The following is a 15,457-nucleotide window of genomic DNA, read 5'->3' as shown; positions in this document are numbered from 1 at the left end:
CATTGGCTGCCGGTTGCTCTCCGGGTGAGGTTCAAGGTGTTAGTGATGACTTACAAAGCCCTACATGGCATGGGTCCGGATTACCTACGGCAACACCTGCGGCCGGCGTCAACTTCCCTCCGTCCAGTGCGCTCCCACAGAGAGGGCCTCCTCAGGGTGCCTCCGATCAAGGAATGTCGATTGGTGGCCCCCAGGGGGAGAGCGTTCTCTGTGGGCGCGCCAGACCTATGGAACCGCTTGCCGGTTGAGCTCCGGACGGCCCCCGACCTTCGCTCCTTCCGGCGCGATCTCAAAACCTTTCTTTTTGAACAAGCTGGCCTGGTCTGATGGGATGGGGTTGGGTTTTATAAATCGGTTTTAACTCTTAATATGTATTAATTTATTACGGGCATTGTTGTTTAATTACTTTTTAATTTTTGTATCCTGTTTTTTATTATGTATTGCCCTGTTCACCGCCCTGAGTCCTTCGGGAGAAGGGCGGTATACAAATTAAATTATTAAATTAAATTAAATTAACCCTCAGTAAGTGCTGAAAATTAAAATGTTTAATTTTAGTGTGTGGCAGTGAAAGAGTTAATGGCATGAGACTTAGATGAAAAAAATAATTCTGTTTTGCATTCCTCCCATTCCTGCTCTAAGCATGTACTTGTTTTGCTGGACTTAGCTGGATTCTGTATCTCCCATCAAACAGTCACCGATTATATCAGTGCCTTAAATAATGGGTGAAATATTTGCAGAAAGGTAAATCACACTGAGATTTAGCTTGTGCTCTCTTGCAGTAGAAAGGGTATAACACGTTCACTTTTTCCCCTCATAAAACCTAGGTAAAATGACCAAACGTTCTTAGAAAATGTAAGGGAGAAACGTGAAAAAGGGACAAATCTGAAAAGTAAGGATTAAAAAAAGAAAATCTCCACTTAGTTTTACAAAGAAAAATTTAAGAGCAAAACCAAGGCAAACTTTACAAAAACATATATTCTATTTTTTTTAAAAAAAAAAATCTGTTCAGTCATATCCGGTTCTCAAGAGACTTTCTGGATTGGTGCCTGTAGTTCTCTTGGCAAAGTTTTTCAGAAGTGAGTTGTGATTGTCTCCTTAGATTTGAAAGAAGGTGACCGGCCTAACGTCAGTCACCCAGATGGTTTTATGCCTAAGGCAGAACTAGAACTCACTATCTCCCGCTTTCTAGCCTGTTGCCTTAACCATTACACTAAACTGACTCTTGTATTCTAGTGAAAATATCTAAAATCAAATGGTACAGGTAGTGTTTGACTTATGACCATTTGTTTAGTGACCGTTCAGAGTTACAACAGCACTGGAAAAAAATTGACTTATGGTAGTTTTTCACATTTATAACCATTGCAGTATCCCCGTGGTCATGTGATTAAAATTCAGTCGCTTAGCAACTGGCATCTAGGATGGTTGCAGTGTCCCGGGATCATGTGATCACCTTTTACAAGCAAAGTCAATGGGAAAGTCAGATTCACTAAATAACTGTGTTACTAGCTTAACAACTACAATGATTCACTTAACAACTGAGGCAAGAAAGGTTGTAAAATGAGGCAAAACTCACTTAACAACTGTCTTGTTGAGCAATGGAAATTTTGGACTCAATTACCTGATTATATATGTCTATGGAAAGCTAAGGAAAGGAGGGAAGCGAAAGGCAAGGGAGAAAAACATAGATATGCCCAATTGAATGCAGAATTCCAGAGAATAGCTAGAAGAGATAAGAATGCCTTCTTAAATGAACAGTGCAAAGAAATAGAAGAAAACAATAGAATAGGGAGGACCAGAGATCTTTTCAAGAAAATTGGAGAGATGAAGGGAACGTTTAATGCAAAAATGGGCATGATAAAGGACCAAAATGGCAGGGACCTAACAGAGGCAGAAGAGATTAAGAAGAGGTGGCAAAATTACACAGAAGAACTATACAAGAATGAGCTTAATGTCCCTGATAATCACAATGAGGTGGTCACTGACCTCGAGCCAGACATCCTAGAATGTGAAGTGAAGTGGGCCTTAGAAAAGCTGAGCAACAACAAAGCTAGTGGAGGTGACAGTATTCCAGCTGAGCTATTCAAAATCTTAAAAGACAGTGCAGTAAAAGTGCTACACTCAATTTGCCAGCAAATTTGGAAAACTCAACAGTGGCCACAGGATTGGAAAAGATCAGTTTACATTCCAATTCCAAAGAAAGGCAGTGCCAAAGAATGTTCAAACTATCGCACCATTGCACTCATTTCTCATGCTAGTAAAGTCATGCTTAAAATCCTACAAGCTAGACTTCAGCAGTATGTGGATCGAGAACTACCAGAAGTACAGGCAGGATTTCGAAGAGGCAGAGGAACTAGAGATCAAATTGCCAACATACGCTGGATCATGGAGAAAGCTAGGGAGTTCCAGAAAAACATCTACTTCTGCTTCATTGACTATGCTAAAGCCTTTGATTGTGTGGATCATAACAAACTGTGGCAAGTTCTTAAAGAGATGGGAGTACCAGACCATCTTATTTGTCTCTTGAGAAACCTATATGCGGGTCAAGAAGCAACAGTGAGAACTGGACACGGAACCACTGATTGGTTCAAAATTGGGAAAGGAGTCCGGCAAGGCTGTATACTGTCGCCCTGCCTATTTAACTTATATGCAGAGCACATCATGAGAAAGGCAGGGCTAGATGAATCAAAAGTTGGAATTAAGATTGCCGGAAGAAATATCAACAACCTAAGATACGCAGATGATACCACTCTAATGGCAGAAAGTGAAGAAGAACTAAAGAGCCTCTTGTTGCGGGTGAAGAAGGAGAGTGCAAAACTTGGGTTGAAACTTAACATTAAGAAAACCAAGATCATGGCATCCGGCCCTCTCAATTCCTGGCAAATAGATGGGGAAGAAATGGAGGTAGTGACAGATTTTATTTTCCTGGGCTCCAAGATCACTGCAGATGGGGACTGTAGCCAAGAAATTAAAAGACGCTTGCTCCTGGGGAGGAAAGCCATGGCAAATCTAGACAGCACACTAAAAAGCAGAGACATCACCCTGTCAACAAAAGTGCGTATAGTCAAGGCTATGGTCTTCCCAGTTGCAATGTATGGCAGTGAAAGTTGGACCATAAGAAAGGCTGAGCGCCAAAGAATTGAGGCCTTTGAACTATGGTGCTGGAGAAGACTCCTGCGAGTCCCTTGGACTGCAAGGCGATCAAACCGGTCAGTCCTAGAGGAGATCAATCCTGACTGCTCTTTAGAAGGCCAGATCCTGAAGCTAAAACTCAAATACTTTGGCCACCTAATGAGAAGGAAGGACTCACTGGAGAAAAGCCTAATGCTGGGAAAGATCGAGGGCAATAGAAGAAGGGGACGACAGAGAATGAGGTGGCTGGATGGAGTCACTGAAGCAGTAGGCGTGAGCTTAAATGGACTCCAGAAGATGGTAGAGGACAGGAAGGCCTGGAGGAATGTTGTCCATAGGGTCGCGATGGGTCGGACACGACTTTGCAGCTAACAACAACATATGTCTATGTCCAGGTCATAATTGTCCCAAAGGTGCTTTTTCAAGAGGCAATTGGATTTTCTTCTTTTTCTTTAAAGATGTTTTACTTTTCATCCGAGAAGCTTCTTTGGCTTTGAAGCTTCTTCAGCTTCTTGAATGAGAAGCGAAATGTCTTCAAAGAAAAACAAGGAAGTCCAGTTGCCTCTTGAAAAAGTACCTGTGGGACGACCTGATTATATATAAATTTATTTTAGAAAGACAATTCAGTTTCCATATTTTTCATATGAAAGTGAGAGATTACATTAAATGGTACAATTTGTATGATAAACGTTAAATGACCAAACTAAGGGCAAAAGTGAATTTTTGAAAAATAAAAAAAATGAAATAAAGGACTGCCTTTATAGTAAAGAATGTAGTTATAGGGCTAAAAATTGTTATGTGCCATTCTGCAGTCTTGTTGATATGTTTCAGTTAAACTAACTACATTAGGAAAGATGGAAAGGAAACTGTATGACGAGAAACCATGGGAAATATATATAAAATATTTGTTCATTCATTCATTCATTCATTCATTCATTCATTCATTCATTCATTCATTTGTAGGATCTATATGGGCACCTATCTCAGAGCAGTGAGTCTGGGCAGCATGTAAAGTTAAATCAATAATTAAGCCATTCCAAATGATAAACATCCAAAGTTACAAACAGCCATTCCAACTTACTGGGAAACAGTATCATTTGATAAGACAGAAGATTGATTGGTTGTTAGTCTCCTGAGCACCTTGTACTTTTTAAAAATGATTATAATTAACTGTGCCTTCCTGTCATGGGAAGTCAGAAGCATTTCTGGATTAAATTGTAATACAAGTTCCCAAAAAACTACAAAATATTAATCCAAGTATTACAATGAATGAATGTAATGTTTGATCTTCCCAGTAATAGGAAATGTAAATCCCAGTGAGCAGCATGAGGCTTAGTTTTGAATAAGTAAACTGCTAGACTTATTCCAGGAGGCATGAAGTTCTAATTTTACTGCCATGAAAATAATGCAAATAATGGGTTTCCCACCTTGTGAATAGGCTTAAATATTAGCCACTGAGGAACAAAACAGCAGAGTAAAGTGTTAAGCAACTATGTTTTAAAGTAACCCCATGGCAAGAAGATGCTTGGCATATGTAACTGTCATTCCTTGGGAGGTTTTTTTTTGCTTATCAATGAAAGCCAAATGTTGGCACTCTCAACTGCCTTCCTTTATCTCCATCAGGTCTCGGTCTCCACTTGATCAGCTGATCATTGTCCAAGCCAACTCACCTCTAGAATACCCAGTTCAAGGTGTGGAAGTTCGCCCCCTCCAGACCATTCTTATTCCAGGCAAGCCTTTTATTTTATGTGCATGTCAAAAGAAGCAAAGAGAGGTCTATCACAATGTAAGAGTGTGTGATGAATTTAATAGCAACATGGAGTGGCAAAAACTTTTCACTGCTGTGTGTTTCCCCCCCCCCACAGGCTTGAGCTTGCAGGCAGCTGAAAGAACATTATATCAGGTAAGATAGCAATAGCACTTAGTCTTACCTACTGCTTCACGGTGCTTTACAGCCCTCTTTGAACGGTTTACAGAGTCAGCCTATTGCCCTCAGCAATCTGGGTCCTCATTTTACTGACCTTGGAAAGATGGAAGGCTGAGTCAACCTTGAGCTGGTCAGGATCGAACTCCTGGCAGTTGGCAGAATTAGCCTGCAATACTACATTCTAGCCACTGCGCCACCATGGCTCAGTGGTGCTTGATGCCCAGCAGTTGGAGGGCAGGGTTAGGGCATGGGTGTCTGGCATTCAGGAATTGCAGCAAGAATTAAGGTAGCTTTATGTGGACTAGCCCTTTTACCTTCCATCTGAATGTTTCCTCCTTTAAAGCAGGGCTGGCAAGCTTGTTTTGGAAGGAAACATAATTTTCTTGGGAAATAAACTTTGATAGCAATCAAAAGGGCTGTTTTGTTGTTAGCTGTGAAGTCGTGTCCGACCCATTGCGATCCTATGGACAATGTTCCTCCAGGCCTTCCTGTCCTCTACCATCTTCTGGAGTCCATTTAAGCTCATGCCTACTGCTTCAGTGACTCCATCCAGCCACCTCATTCTCTGTCATCCCCTTCTTCTATTGCCCTCAATATTTCCCAGCATGAGGCTCTTCTCCAGTGAGTCCTTCCTTCTCATTAGGTGGCCAAAGTATTTGAGTTTTAGCTTCAGGATCTGGCCTTCTAAAGAGCAGTCAGGGTTGATCTCCTCTAGGACTGACCGGTTAGATCGCCTTGCAGTCCAAGGGACTCGCAGGATTCTTCTCCAGCACCATAGTTCAAAGGCCTCAATTCTTTGGCGCTCAGCCTTTCTTATGGTCCAACTTCCACTGCCATACATTGCAACTGGGAAGACCATAGCCTTGACTATACACACTTTTGTTGACAGAGTGATGTCTCTGCTTTTTAGTGTGCTGTCTAGATTTGCCATGGCTTTCCTCCCAAGGAGCAAGCGTCTTTTAATTTCTTGGCTACGGTCCCCATCTGCAGTGATCTTGGAGCCCAGGAAAATAAACTCTGTCACTACCTCCATTTCTTCCCCATCTATTTGCCAGGAATTGAGAGGGCCGGATGCCATGATCTTGGTTTTTTTAATGTTTAGTTTCAACCCAAGTTTTGCACTCTCCTTCTTCACCCGCAACAAGAGGCTCTTTAGTTTCTCTTCACTTTCTGCCATTAGAGTGGTATCATCTGCATATTTTAGGTTGTTGATATTTCTTCTGGCAATCTTAATTCCAACTTTTGATTCATCTAGCCCTGCCTTTCTCATGATGTGCTCTGCATATAAGTTAAATAGGCAGGGCGACAGTATACAGTCTTGCCGGACTCCTTTCCTAATTTTGAACCAATCAGTGGTTCCTTGTCCAGTTCTCACTGTTGCTTTTTGGCCCACATATAGGTTTCTCAAGAGACAAATAAGATGGTCTGGTACTCCCATCTCTTTAAGAACTTGCCACAGTTTGTTATGATCCACACAATCAAAGGCTTTAGCATAGTCAATGAAGCAGAAGTAGATGTTTTTCTGGAACTCTCTAGCTTTCTCTATGATCCAGCGTATGTTGGCAATTTGATCTCTAGTTCCTCTGCCTCTTCCAAATCCTGCCTGTACTTCTGGTAGTTCTCGATCCACATACTGCTGGAGTCTAGCTTGTAGGATTTTAAGCATAACTTTACTAGCATGAGAAATGAGTGCAATGGTGCGATAGTTTGAACATTCTTTGGCACTGCCTTTCTTTGGAATTGGAATGTAAACTGATCTTTTCCAATCCTGTGGCCACTGTTGAGTTTTCCAAATTTGCTGGCAAATTGAGTGTAGCACTTTTACTGCATCGTCTTTTAAGATTTTGAATAGCTCAGCTGGAATACTGTCACCTCCACTAGCTTTGTTGTTGCTCAGCTTTCCTAAGGCCCATTTCACTTCACATTCTAGGATGTCTGGCTCGAGGTCAGTGACCACCTCATTGTGATTATCAGGGACGTTAAGGTCATTCTTGTACAGTTCTTCTGTGTAATTTTGCCACCTCTTCTTAATCTCTTCTGCCTCTGTTAGGTCCCTGCCATTTTGGTCCTTTATCATGCCCATTTTTGCATTAAACGTTCCCTTCATCTCTCCAATTTTCTTGAAAAGATCTCTGGTCCTCCCTATTCTATTGTTTTCTTCTATTTCTTTGCATTGTTCATTTAAGAAGGCATTCTTATCTCTTCTAGCTATTCTCTGGAATTCTGCATTCAATTGGGCGTATCTTTCTTTTTCTCCCTTGCCTTTCACTTTCCTCCTTTCCTCAGCTATTTGCAAAGCTTCCTGAGACAGCCATTTTGCTTTCTTGCATTTCTTTTTCTTTGGGATGGTTTTGGTTGCTACCTGTTGTACAATGTTGCGAACCTCTGTCCATAGTTCTTCAGGCACTCTGTCTATCAGATCTAATTCCTTAAATCTATTTGTCACCTCTACTGTATATTCAACAGGGATATGATTTAATTCATACCTGAGTGGCCTAGTGCTTTTCTCTACTTTCTTCAGTTTAAGCCTAAACTTTGCAATGAGAAGCTCATGGTCTGAGCCACAGTCAGCTCCTGGTCTTGTTTTTACTGACTGTATACAGCTTCTCCATCTTTGGCTGCAGAGCATATAGTCAATCTGATTTCTGTGTTGACCGTCTGGTGATGTCCATGTGTAGAGCCGTTTCTTGGGTTGTTGGAAAAGAGTGTTTGCTATGACCATCGTATTCTCTGGACAAAATTCTATCAGCCTGTGTCCTGCTTCATTTTGTACTCCAAGGCCAAACTTGCCTGTTATTTCGGTTATATTTTGGCTTCCTACTTTAGCATTCCAATCCCCCATGATGATAAGGACATCATTTTTTGGTGTTAGTTCTATAAGGTGCTGTAGGGCTTCATAGAACCGGTCAATTTCATCCTCTTCAGCACTGGTAGTTGGGGCATAGACTTGGACTACTGTGATATTGAATGGTTTGCCTTGGATTCGAACTGAGATCATTCTGTCATTTTGAGGATTGTATCCCAGTATTGCTTTTCCTACTTTTTTATTGACTATGAAGGCTACTCCATTTCTTCTGAGGGATTCTTGCACGCAGTAGTATACCTGATGGTCATCTGAATTAAATTCACCTATTCCTGTCCATTTTAGTTCGCTGATACCTAAGATGTCGATGTTCAGTCTTGTCATCTCTTGTTTGACCACGTCCAGCTTGCCTTGATTCATGGATGTTACATTCCAGGTTCCTATGGAGAAAAAATCTTTACAGCATCGGACTTTCCTTTCACCACCAGACACATCCACAGCTGAGCATCCTTTCGGCTTTGGCCCAGTCCCTTCATTCTTTCTGGCACTACTAGCAGTAGCCCTCTGCTCTTCCCCAGTAGCATATTGGATGCCTTCTGACCTGAGGGGCTCATCTTCCAGCGTCATATCGTTTTGCCTTTTGGTACTGTCCATGGGGTTTTCATGGCAAAGATACTGGAGTGGGTTGCCATTTCCTTCTCCAGTGGATCACGTTTTGTCAGAACTCTCTGCTATGACCTGTCCATTTTGGGTGGCCCTGCACGGCATAGCTCATAGCTTCATTGAATTACGCAAGCCCCTTCGCCACAACAAGGCAGTAATCCATGAAGGGGGAAGGGGCTGTTAATGATCAATAATTTCACTTCTTGTGTTTCCATTGTCATGGAAACTAGGGAGTGCTGGGACGCTCCGCTTAGATGCCAGCATAACTTGGATGGATTTCTAGAGTGTAGGGTTGACATAAGAGGAGTAGCCCCGATGTCTAGAAAAAGAGGGCATTGAAAAGTGTGCATGTAGGGTTTTTTTGGTGCAGAGGGATAAAAGGAATAGAGCATTCCAATATGGGTATAGACTCCCAACTGAAAGGGGGTGGGCCAGGGAAAGCTGATTGCCTAATTTTGATGAATCAGGGTGAAAGGTGTTCTTTTTCTTTAGGAGTAATTTTGCTATAGTAATGATAAGATTTTTTTTAACAGCCCTTCTCCACATGACCCTTACATTCTTTTTTTTTCTTTCCCCCCTGGTTATTTGTCCTTATGGCAGGTCAACCTGACAGCAAAAATGGGTACTTTTAATGTGGCTGCGGAGGTAGAAGGCGTCAAAGTGGAAGGGGGGGGACAAATGCACCTCTTCCTGTCCGGATCCCAGCTGGACAATCTAAACCGGCAACTGCAGTTTGTCACCTACACTAACACCCTCTACCATCCTCATACAGCAGATATAGGTGGGTATGGGGCAATCCTTGCCACTGCAAATATTAGTAGTGAGGCAAACCACTGGAGGGGAACTGTAAACATCACTGTGAGAAAGGAGGGCAAATTGAAAAGGAAGTTGCTGGAGGTGGGGAGAGAAACAAACACTATGAGGCAGGCCAGTTTTTCCAATGTTTCCCCCCTCAGGTATATCCACTGTCAGTCCTTCACTGGATGAGCCCCCACCTTAATATACATAATATGGGCCTATTGTGGTAAAGGTAGAATCCTCCTTGAAGCAAACTTCACTAGATGGACAGATCCATGTCATTTTCTGGAGGCAATAGTATTGTTTGCCATGGCTTTCTCCCTAGATGTTGTTTTAACTTTCCTGATGGATTCCACTAGTTCTAGTATGAAACCAAAAATGTCAGCTGTCAGGCAGCCCGAATTCAAATCTTGCTCTGCCGATGAATAATCTTTGGGTCATGGTTCCAACAGACAAGAGACAAATAAAGCAGAACTCCGAGGCTTGGAAATTCCTCAAAGGACATGTTTATTAGCTATCGGCTCGATCAAACTGGTTCCTTGTAGAGTTGACACTTTGGTCAAGCTAGAAACCAGGAGACCATGAGTTCTATTCTCGCCAGCTTCGTGCTTTGGGCTACTCGCTCTCAGCCCAACTCACTTCACAAGGTTGTTGTTGTGGGGAAAATAGGAAGAAGGAGTAGTGTGTGTGTGTGTGTGTGTGTGTGTGTGTGTGTGTGTGTGTGTGTGTGTTTTCCACTTAGAGTTATTTATAAAAATAATAAAGGTAGAATAAAAATAATCTAGGCAAAAGTATAAGTTTCCCCTGTCCAGTCATGTCTGATTCTATCTAGGGGGCAGTGCGGATCATTCCTAAACAGTTGCTGAGGTTGAGAAACAGTGCTCTACAGGAAAACTGTTGCTTTCCCAGTGAAAAAATGGCTGTGTTATTAAATAACTATGTTCCCTTTTCCCTGGTAAAACTCGTCTAGGAGAATTCCCACTCCGTTGCATTTCTGGCATACCAGAGAAACAGTCTGCAGTTCTGTAGAGTCAGGCTATTCTTCCTTTCTCTTGGCAGCTGTTTTACTGAGAGGGGGAGGAGGATGTTAGGCCTTGTGCTGCAAATTTCCTTCTCTTTTATGGCCTGTAGCTCTTTGAAAGGAGACACTGTGTCGCCTCACACCAGCCCTGTCCTTCCTTGGCAATGCCCTCACTGAAGGAACAGGAGGAATGTGCTGAGAATGGTCTTTTCAAACCCAGTCATTGACCCTCAGCAATCCTTCGGGTTGCTGTTTTTACCCCTAGATCTCTCTTCTGACTTGATCTTTACCAGATTTGCATTCTGGTAGAGCTAAGTCTGGTCACCATCTAGGAAAGAGAACAGAGGGGATTGCGATAGCGTTTTGACCACAGCCGCTTGTTTGAAAACCATTCACAGGATCAGCTCCTACAGTAACAGACCAGTGGCCCATCTAGACCAGCTTATTCCACCTTGTGACCAAAAGGTGTCTCTGGGAAGTCCACAGAAATAATAATTCTTTTTGATGTGAGAATGGCACCTAGGATTTTTTGTGATTAATAGTCACTGATTCTCTAACCCTCCTTGTCTAGTTCTCTTATGAAGCCATCCAAGCTAGTAGAGGTCATTGCATCTTGAGGCAGAAAAACCATAGTTGTTTAGGAGAACAGCCTTATATTTGAATTTGATTTTGAATTATATTGAATTTATATACCGCCCTTTCCCGTAGGACTCAGGGCGGTTTACAGGGCATATAAAACATCAATACAAAAATTAAGAGCAATTAAAAAGATTAAACTAAATCCCTGAAAAAATATAAAACATATAAAACCCCAGTTAAAACCCCAATTAAAACTCAGCCTGGGCCGGAAAGCTCGAAGAGCCAGGTCTTCAGGTCTCGGTGAAATGATCGAAGGTCGTGGGCAGTCCTAAGCTCCACGGGCAGCTGGTTCCAAAGGGCAGATGGAGTCTCCCATCTCTTAACTTTGCTAAGTTGCAACCTCACAAGAGTTTTAAAAAATGTCCTGTGTAATGTTATGCAAGGTTAATGCATTACATACAACGCCTATGTTTGTATAATGCTGACCCAGGATTTTAAATTATACAGGTACTTCTCAACTTATGACCAGGGGGAGGGCGTTCTCTGTGGGTGCGCCAGACCTGTGGAACCGCTTGCCGGTTGAGCTCCGGATGGCCCCCGACCTTCGCTCCTTCCGGCGCGATCTAAAAACGTATTTATTTGAACAATCTGACCTGGTCTGATGGGTTAGGATGGGGTTTTAATATGTTTTTAATTATTGTTTTAAATTGTAAATTTGGGCATTATATTTAATCATTTTTAACTTTTGTATTCTGTTTTTTATATTTATTGCCCTGTACACCGCCCTGAGTCCTTCGGGAGAAGGGCGGTATAAAAATATAATAAATAAATAAATAAATAAATAAATAAATAAACAAACAAATAAATAAATAAATAAATAAACAAATAAATAAATTGAGCCCAAACTTTATGTTGCTAAGTGAAAAATTTGTTATCTGAGTTTTGCCCCATTTTACAACTTTTCTTGCCACATTTGTTAAGTGAGTCACTGCAGTTGTTTAATTAGTAGCACGGTTGTTAAGTGAATCTGGCATTCCCCATTGACTTTGCTTGTCAGAAGGTTGCAAAAGGGGATCACATGACATTGTAACCGTCATAAATGTCAATCAATTGTCAAGCATCTGGATGTAAATCACATGACCATGGGGATGCTGCAACGGTTGTAAGTATGAAAAATGGTCGTAAGTCACTTCTTTCAGTGCCGTTGTAACTTTGGTCACTAAGCAAACTGTTGTAATTCGAGGACTACCTGTAGTTTATTGCCTTAGTGCAGCAGTTCCCGACTTTTTCTATACCCCGCACCCCTAGAATGCTTCTGATATATTCTCGCACCCCTTACAAAAGTTCAAAATAACGGCAATGAATTATGCATAGACACTATAATTTTGAAACCTTTAAACCCAAGTTTTCGCAACTTCTGGGATATCGTCTCGCAAGCACCTCCGGTTGGGAACCCCTGCCTTAGTGGCTGATTCACATGAAAACCTAAGTTGTGGTGTGTAGGGTTTGAGTTAGCTAAACTCAGACTAAGCCAACCACAAGTGCCTTAAGGACATGCAAACAAGGGAGAAAAATTCATTCCCAAGCTAGAAGCATTTTCGGTATTATCAGCTTCCTCTTCATAATAACTCAGTCTGCTCTCCTCCAGATATGTTAAACTGTCATTTCACCATAGAGATGGTGGTCATGGAAGTCTGACATCTAAAGGGCACTAGGGCAGGAAAGTCACATCCAAAACTAGTGTTTGGTCTCCTCTGTTTTCCAGTGCAGTTTTCTACTGATGAGCATCGTGCATCTTTTAGCATTCGCATCCAACATGCACCTACTCCCAAGCTCTACTATCCAGGCTCATCCAGTGGTGGAGCTAGTGAAGGTGAGTGTGCCAGACGGATAGTAGTTGTCCCAAGATTTCATATGGGAAGTATTCCCTGCTGGATCTCACCTGAGATTTGGGAAACATGAAGTTAAATTGTATTCTTGAATATGTGCAGGTGGAATCAGGTATGCTCATCCTTTTCTAAGTCCACTTTCTCCAGGGTTATGCTGTGGTCTTTTAAAAGAGGCCAAAAAAAAATCAGAAAAATGAGGGGTCCTTTGTGCGCTCTGACCTTGGTTGTTTTTTTGCAGATGTTTCATTACCCAAATTAGGTAACATCACTGCTAGCACTGGTGATGTTACCTAGTTTGGTTACCTAATGAGAAGGAAGGACTCACTGGAGAAGAGCCTAATGCTGGGAAAGGTTGAGGGCAAGAGAAGAAGGGGACGACAGAGAATGAGGTGGCTGGATGGAGTCACTGAAGCAGTAGGCGTGAGCTTAAATGGACTCCAGAAGATGGTAGAAGACCGGAAGGCCTGAAGGAACGTTGTCCATGCAGTTGCAATGGGTCGGACACGACTTTGCAACTAACAACAACAACAACAACAACAGTTTGGTAGTAAAACATCTGCAAAAAAAACCCAAAAACCCAGCCAAGCTCAGAGAGCACCAAGGACCCCTCATTTCAACCCTGAGCTGCAAATATTCTCCTTTATTGAAATCAGAAAAGTGCCCAGAGAGGCCTGTTTTTACCCATTGCCATGTCAGGCACCCATTTGTAGGCACTTATTAGCAAATTGTGTAAGGTAAGGGATATTGTGTTTAGGATGAGAGTAATTCTTGCTCTCTAGAAGCCAGTCTAAACACTGCACTAGAGGAAGATTGTGGTGCCCTGATCTGCTGTTGGTAGAACAGTCTTTCCAGGAGCTAAGCGGCTTCTGGAGTGTCCTTGCTATTGTTGTTATTCATCACTAACTATTAATTGCTTGAGTTTGGGTTATTTACATATTTATTTATTATCAGGTTTTGGTGCTGCTCCAGTCAGAACATTCTAAGCAGCTTATGATCTGCCTGTTGTAATAAAGGTGGAATCATGAAAAGCATAAGGAACAGCAAAACTAACAGTCTGACATTCTTTTAGTCTGAAAAAATAAACATGGTGAAGAAGAGTACCATTTTTGTTCATTTCTTAGACATCCTGCCAAATCCTTCTCCAGCTGAGCCCTCTTGCCAACTTTCCTGTTTTGTCTCTCCCAAGGAACCTACAACATCAGTGCCCTGGTCACCATCGCTATTAAAACCTTCATACGCTATGACAAACTGCGAGTGTTGATTGACAGCATCCGCAAGTTCTACCCCACTGTGAACATCATCATTGCAGATGATAGCCCGGACATCGAACATGTGCAGGGACCCCACATTGAGCAGTACTTCATGCCCTTTGGCAAGGTGGGAGACGTGCTAGGGGAGTCCTCAGGCCTAGCCTTGGCCATCTTCTTAAAAGTACTGTAAGTTTGGGAAAGATTTAGTCCCAGAGGTTTGGTGAGTAAAGAAAGGGTTTGAGGAACCTCTGCTAAAAGGAGCTCACTCCATTGGCCTTTTATGCTGGGAAACATTTCTATGATTTGATAGATAGATAGATAGATAGATAGATAGATAGATAGATAGATAGATAGATAGATAGATAGATAGATAGATAGATAGATAGATAGATGATAGATGGATGGATGGATGGATGGATGGATGGATGGATGGATGGATGGATGGATGGACGGACGGACGGACGGACGGACGGACAGACAGACAGACAGACAAATAACCTTTATTGTCATTTTTTTTTACTGTGGGCACAATGGCACACATCAAAAATGAAATTTAGTTGCCCGCTCTCAAAGTGAAACACATACATGACACACACCTAACCAATTTGTTGTCATGGATTGAACAGGACTTTTTCGATTTACTGATGATCAAAATTAGGATGAGTAAGGAGCTGAATTTCCCACACAGCTTTTTCAATACAGATTCGTGCATATTTCTAGTCATCCAAGAACAGTTCACTGGGTTGACTTCTCAGGAGGTTCCTGTACACAAAGCATGGAAAACCTGACAATCACGTAGCTGAAGAGATCCAGACCCCTGTGACTAGGATGAGAGTTGCCTTGTATTTGTAGGACAGAGATCAAGGCCGAATTGGTAAAGACCATATTATGGAGTCCTTGGTTATTTTCTTGCATTATCCAATATCTTCATTGCTAGAAGGGGGCAGGACTCATATTGAATCAGGGTATGGGTAAAAGGAGGGACGTGGTGGCTCAGTGGGTTACGACGCTGAGCTTGTCGATCAGAAGGTCGGCAGTTTGGTGGGTCGAATCCCAAGTGCCGCATAACAGAGTGAGCGCCTGTTACTCGTCCCAGCTTCTGCCAACCTAGCAGTTCGAAAGCACGTAAAAATGCAAGTAGAAAAACAGGGACCACTCCGGTGGGAAGGTAAGAGCGTTCCGTGCGCCTTTGGCGTCTAGTCATGCCGGCCACATGACCACGGAGACGTCCTCGGACAAGCGCTGGCTCTTCGGCTTTGAAACGGAGATGAGCAGCGGCCCCTAGAGTCAGAAACGACTAGCATGCATGTGCGGGGGAACCTTTACCTTTACCTATGGGTAAAAGGAAGGTGATAGGTAGGAATCTCATGTGGGTTGCAGGAGTAAATCTGCAGCTCC

At 42.4% G+C, this 15,457-nt stretch overlaps 1 protein-coding gene and 1 long non-coding RNA gene across 3 annotated transcripts in view; both read left to right on the top strand.

Annotated features, from left to right (window-relative positions):
- Positions 1 to 15,457, top strand: part of LOC308664294 — a 359,871-nt gene that overhangs the window by 332,675 nt on the left and 11,739 nt on the right. The window lies entirely within an intron of this gene.
- The window catches only part of B4GALNT1 (beta-1,4-N-acetyl-galactosaminyltransferase 1), a 108,510-nt gene that overhangs the window by 81,314 nt on the left and 11,739 nt on the right, over positions 1 to 15,457 (top strand). For both annotated transcript variants that reach the window (XM_081321381.1, XM_081321380.1), the window contains 5 exons: positions 4,753 to 4,859; positions 4,995 to 5,032; positions 9,123 to 9,303; positions 12,686 to 12,793; positions 13,996 to 14,186. In XM_081321381.1, the coding sequence (XP_081177507.1) occupies positions 4,753 to 4,859; positions 4,995 to 5,032; positions 9,123 to 9,303; positions 12,686 to 12,793; positions 13,996 to 14,186 (625 nt within the window). The remainder of the gene's footprint in view (positions 1 to 4,752; positions 4,860 to 4,994; positions 5,033 to 9,122; positions 9,304 to 12,685; positions 12,794 to 13,995; positions 14,187 to 15,457) is intronic.

This window comes from Vipera berus (assembly GCF_964194415.1).
Source record: "Vipera berus genome assembly, chromosome: 2".
Taxonomy (NCBI): domain Eukaryota; kingdom Metazoa; phylum Chordata; class Lepidosauria; order Squamata; family Viperidae; genus Vipera; species Vipera berus.
Note: the sequence above shows the minus strand (reverse complement) of the source record. Positions and strands in the feature narration are given on the sequence as shown.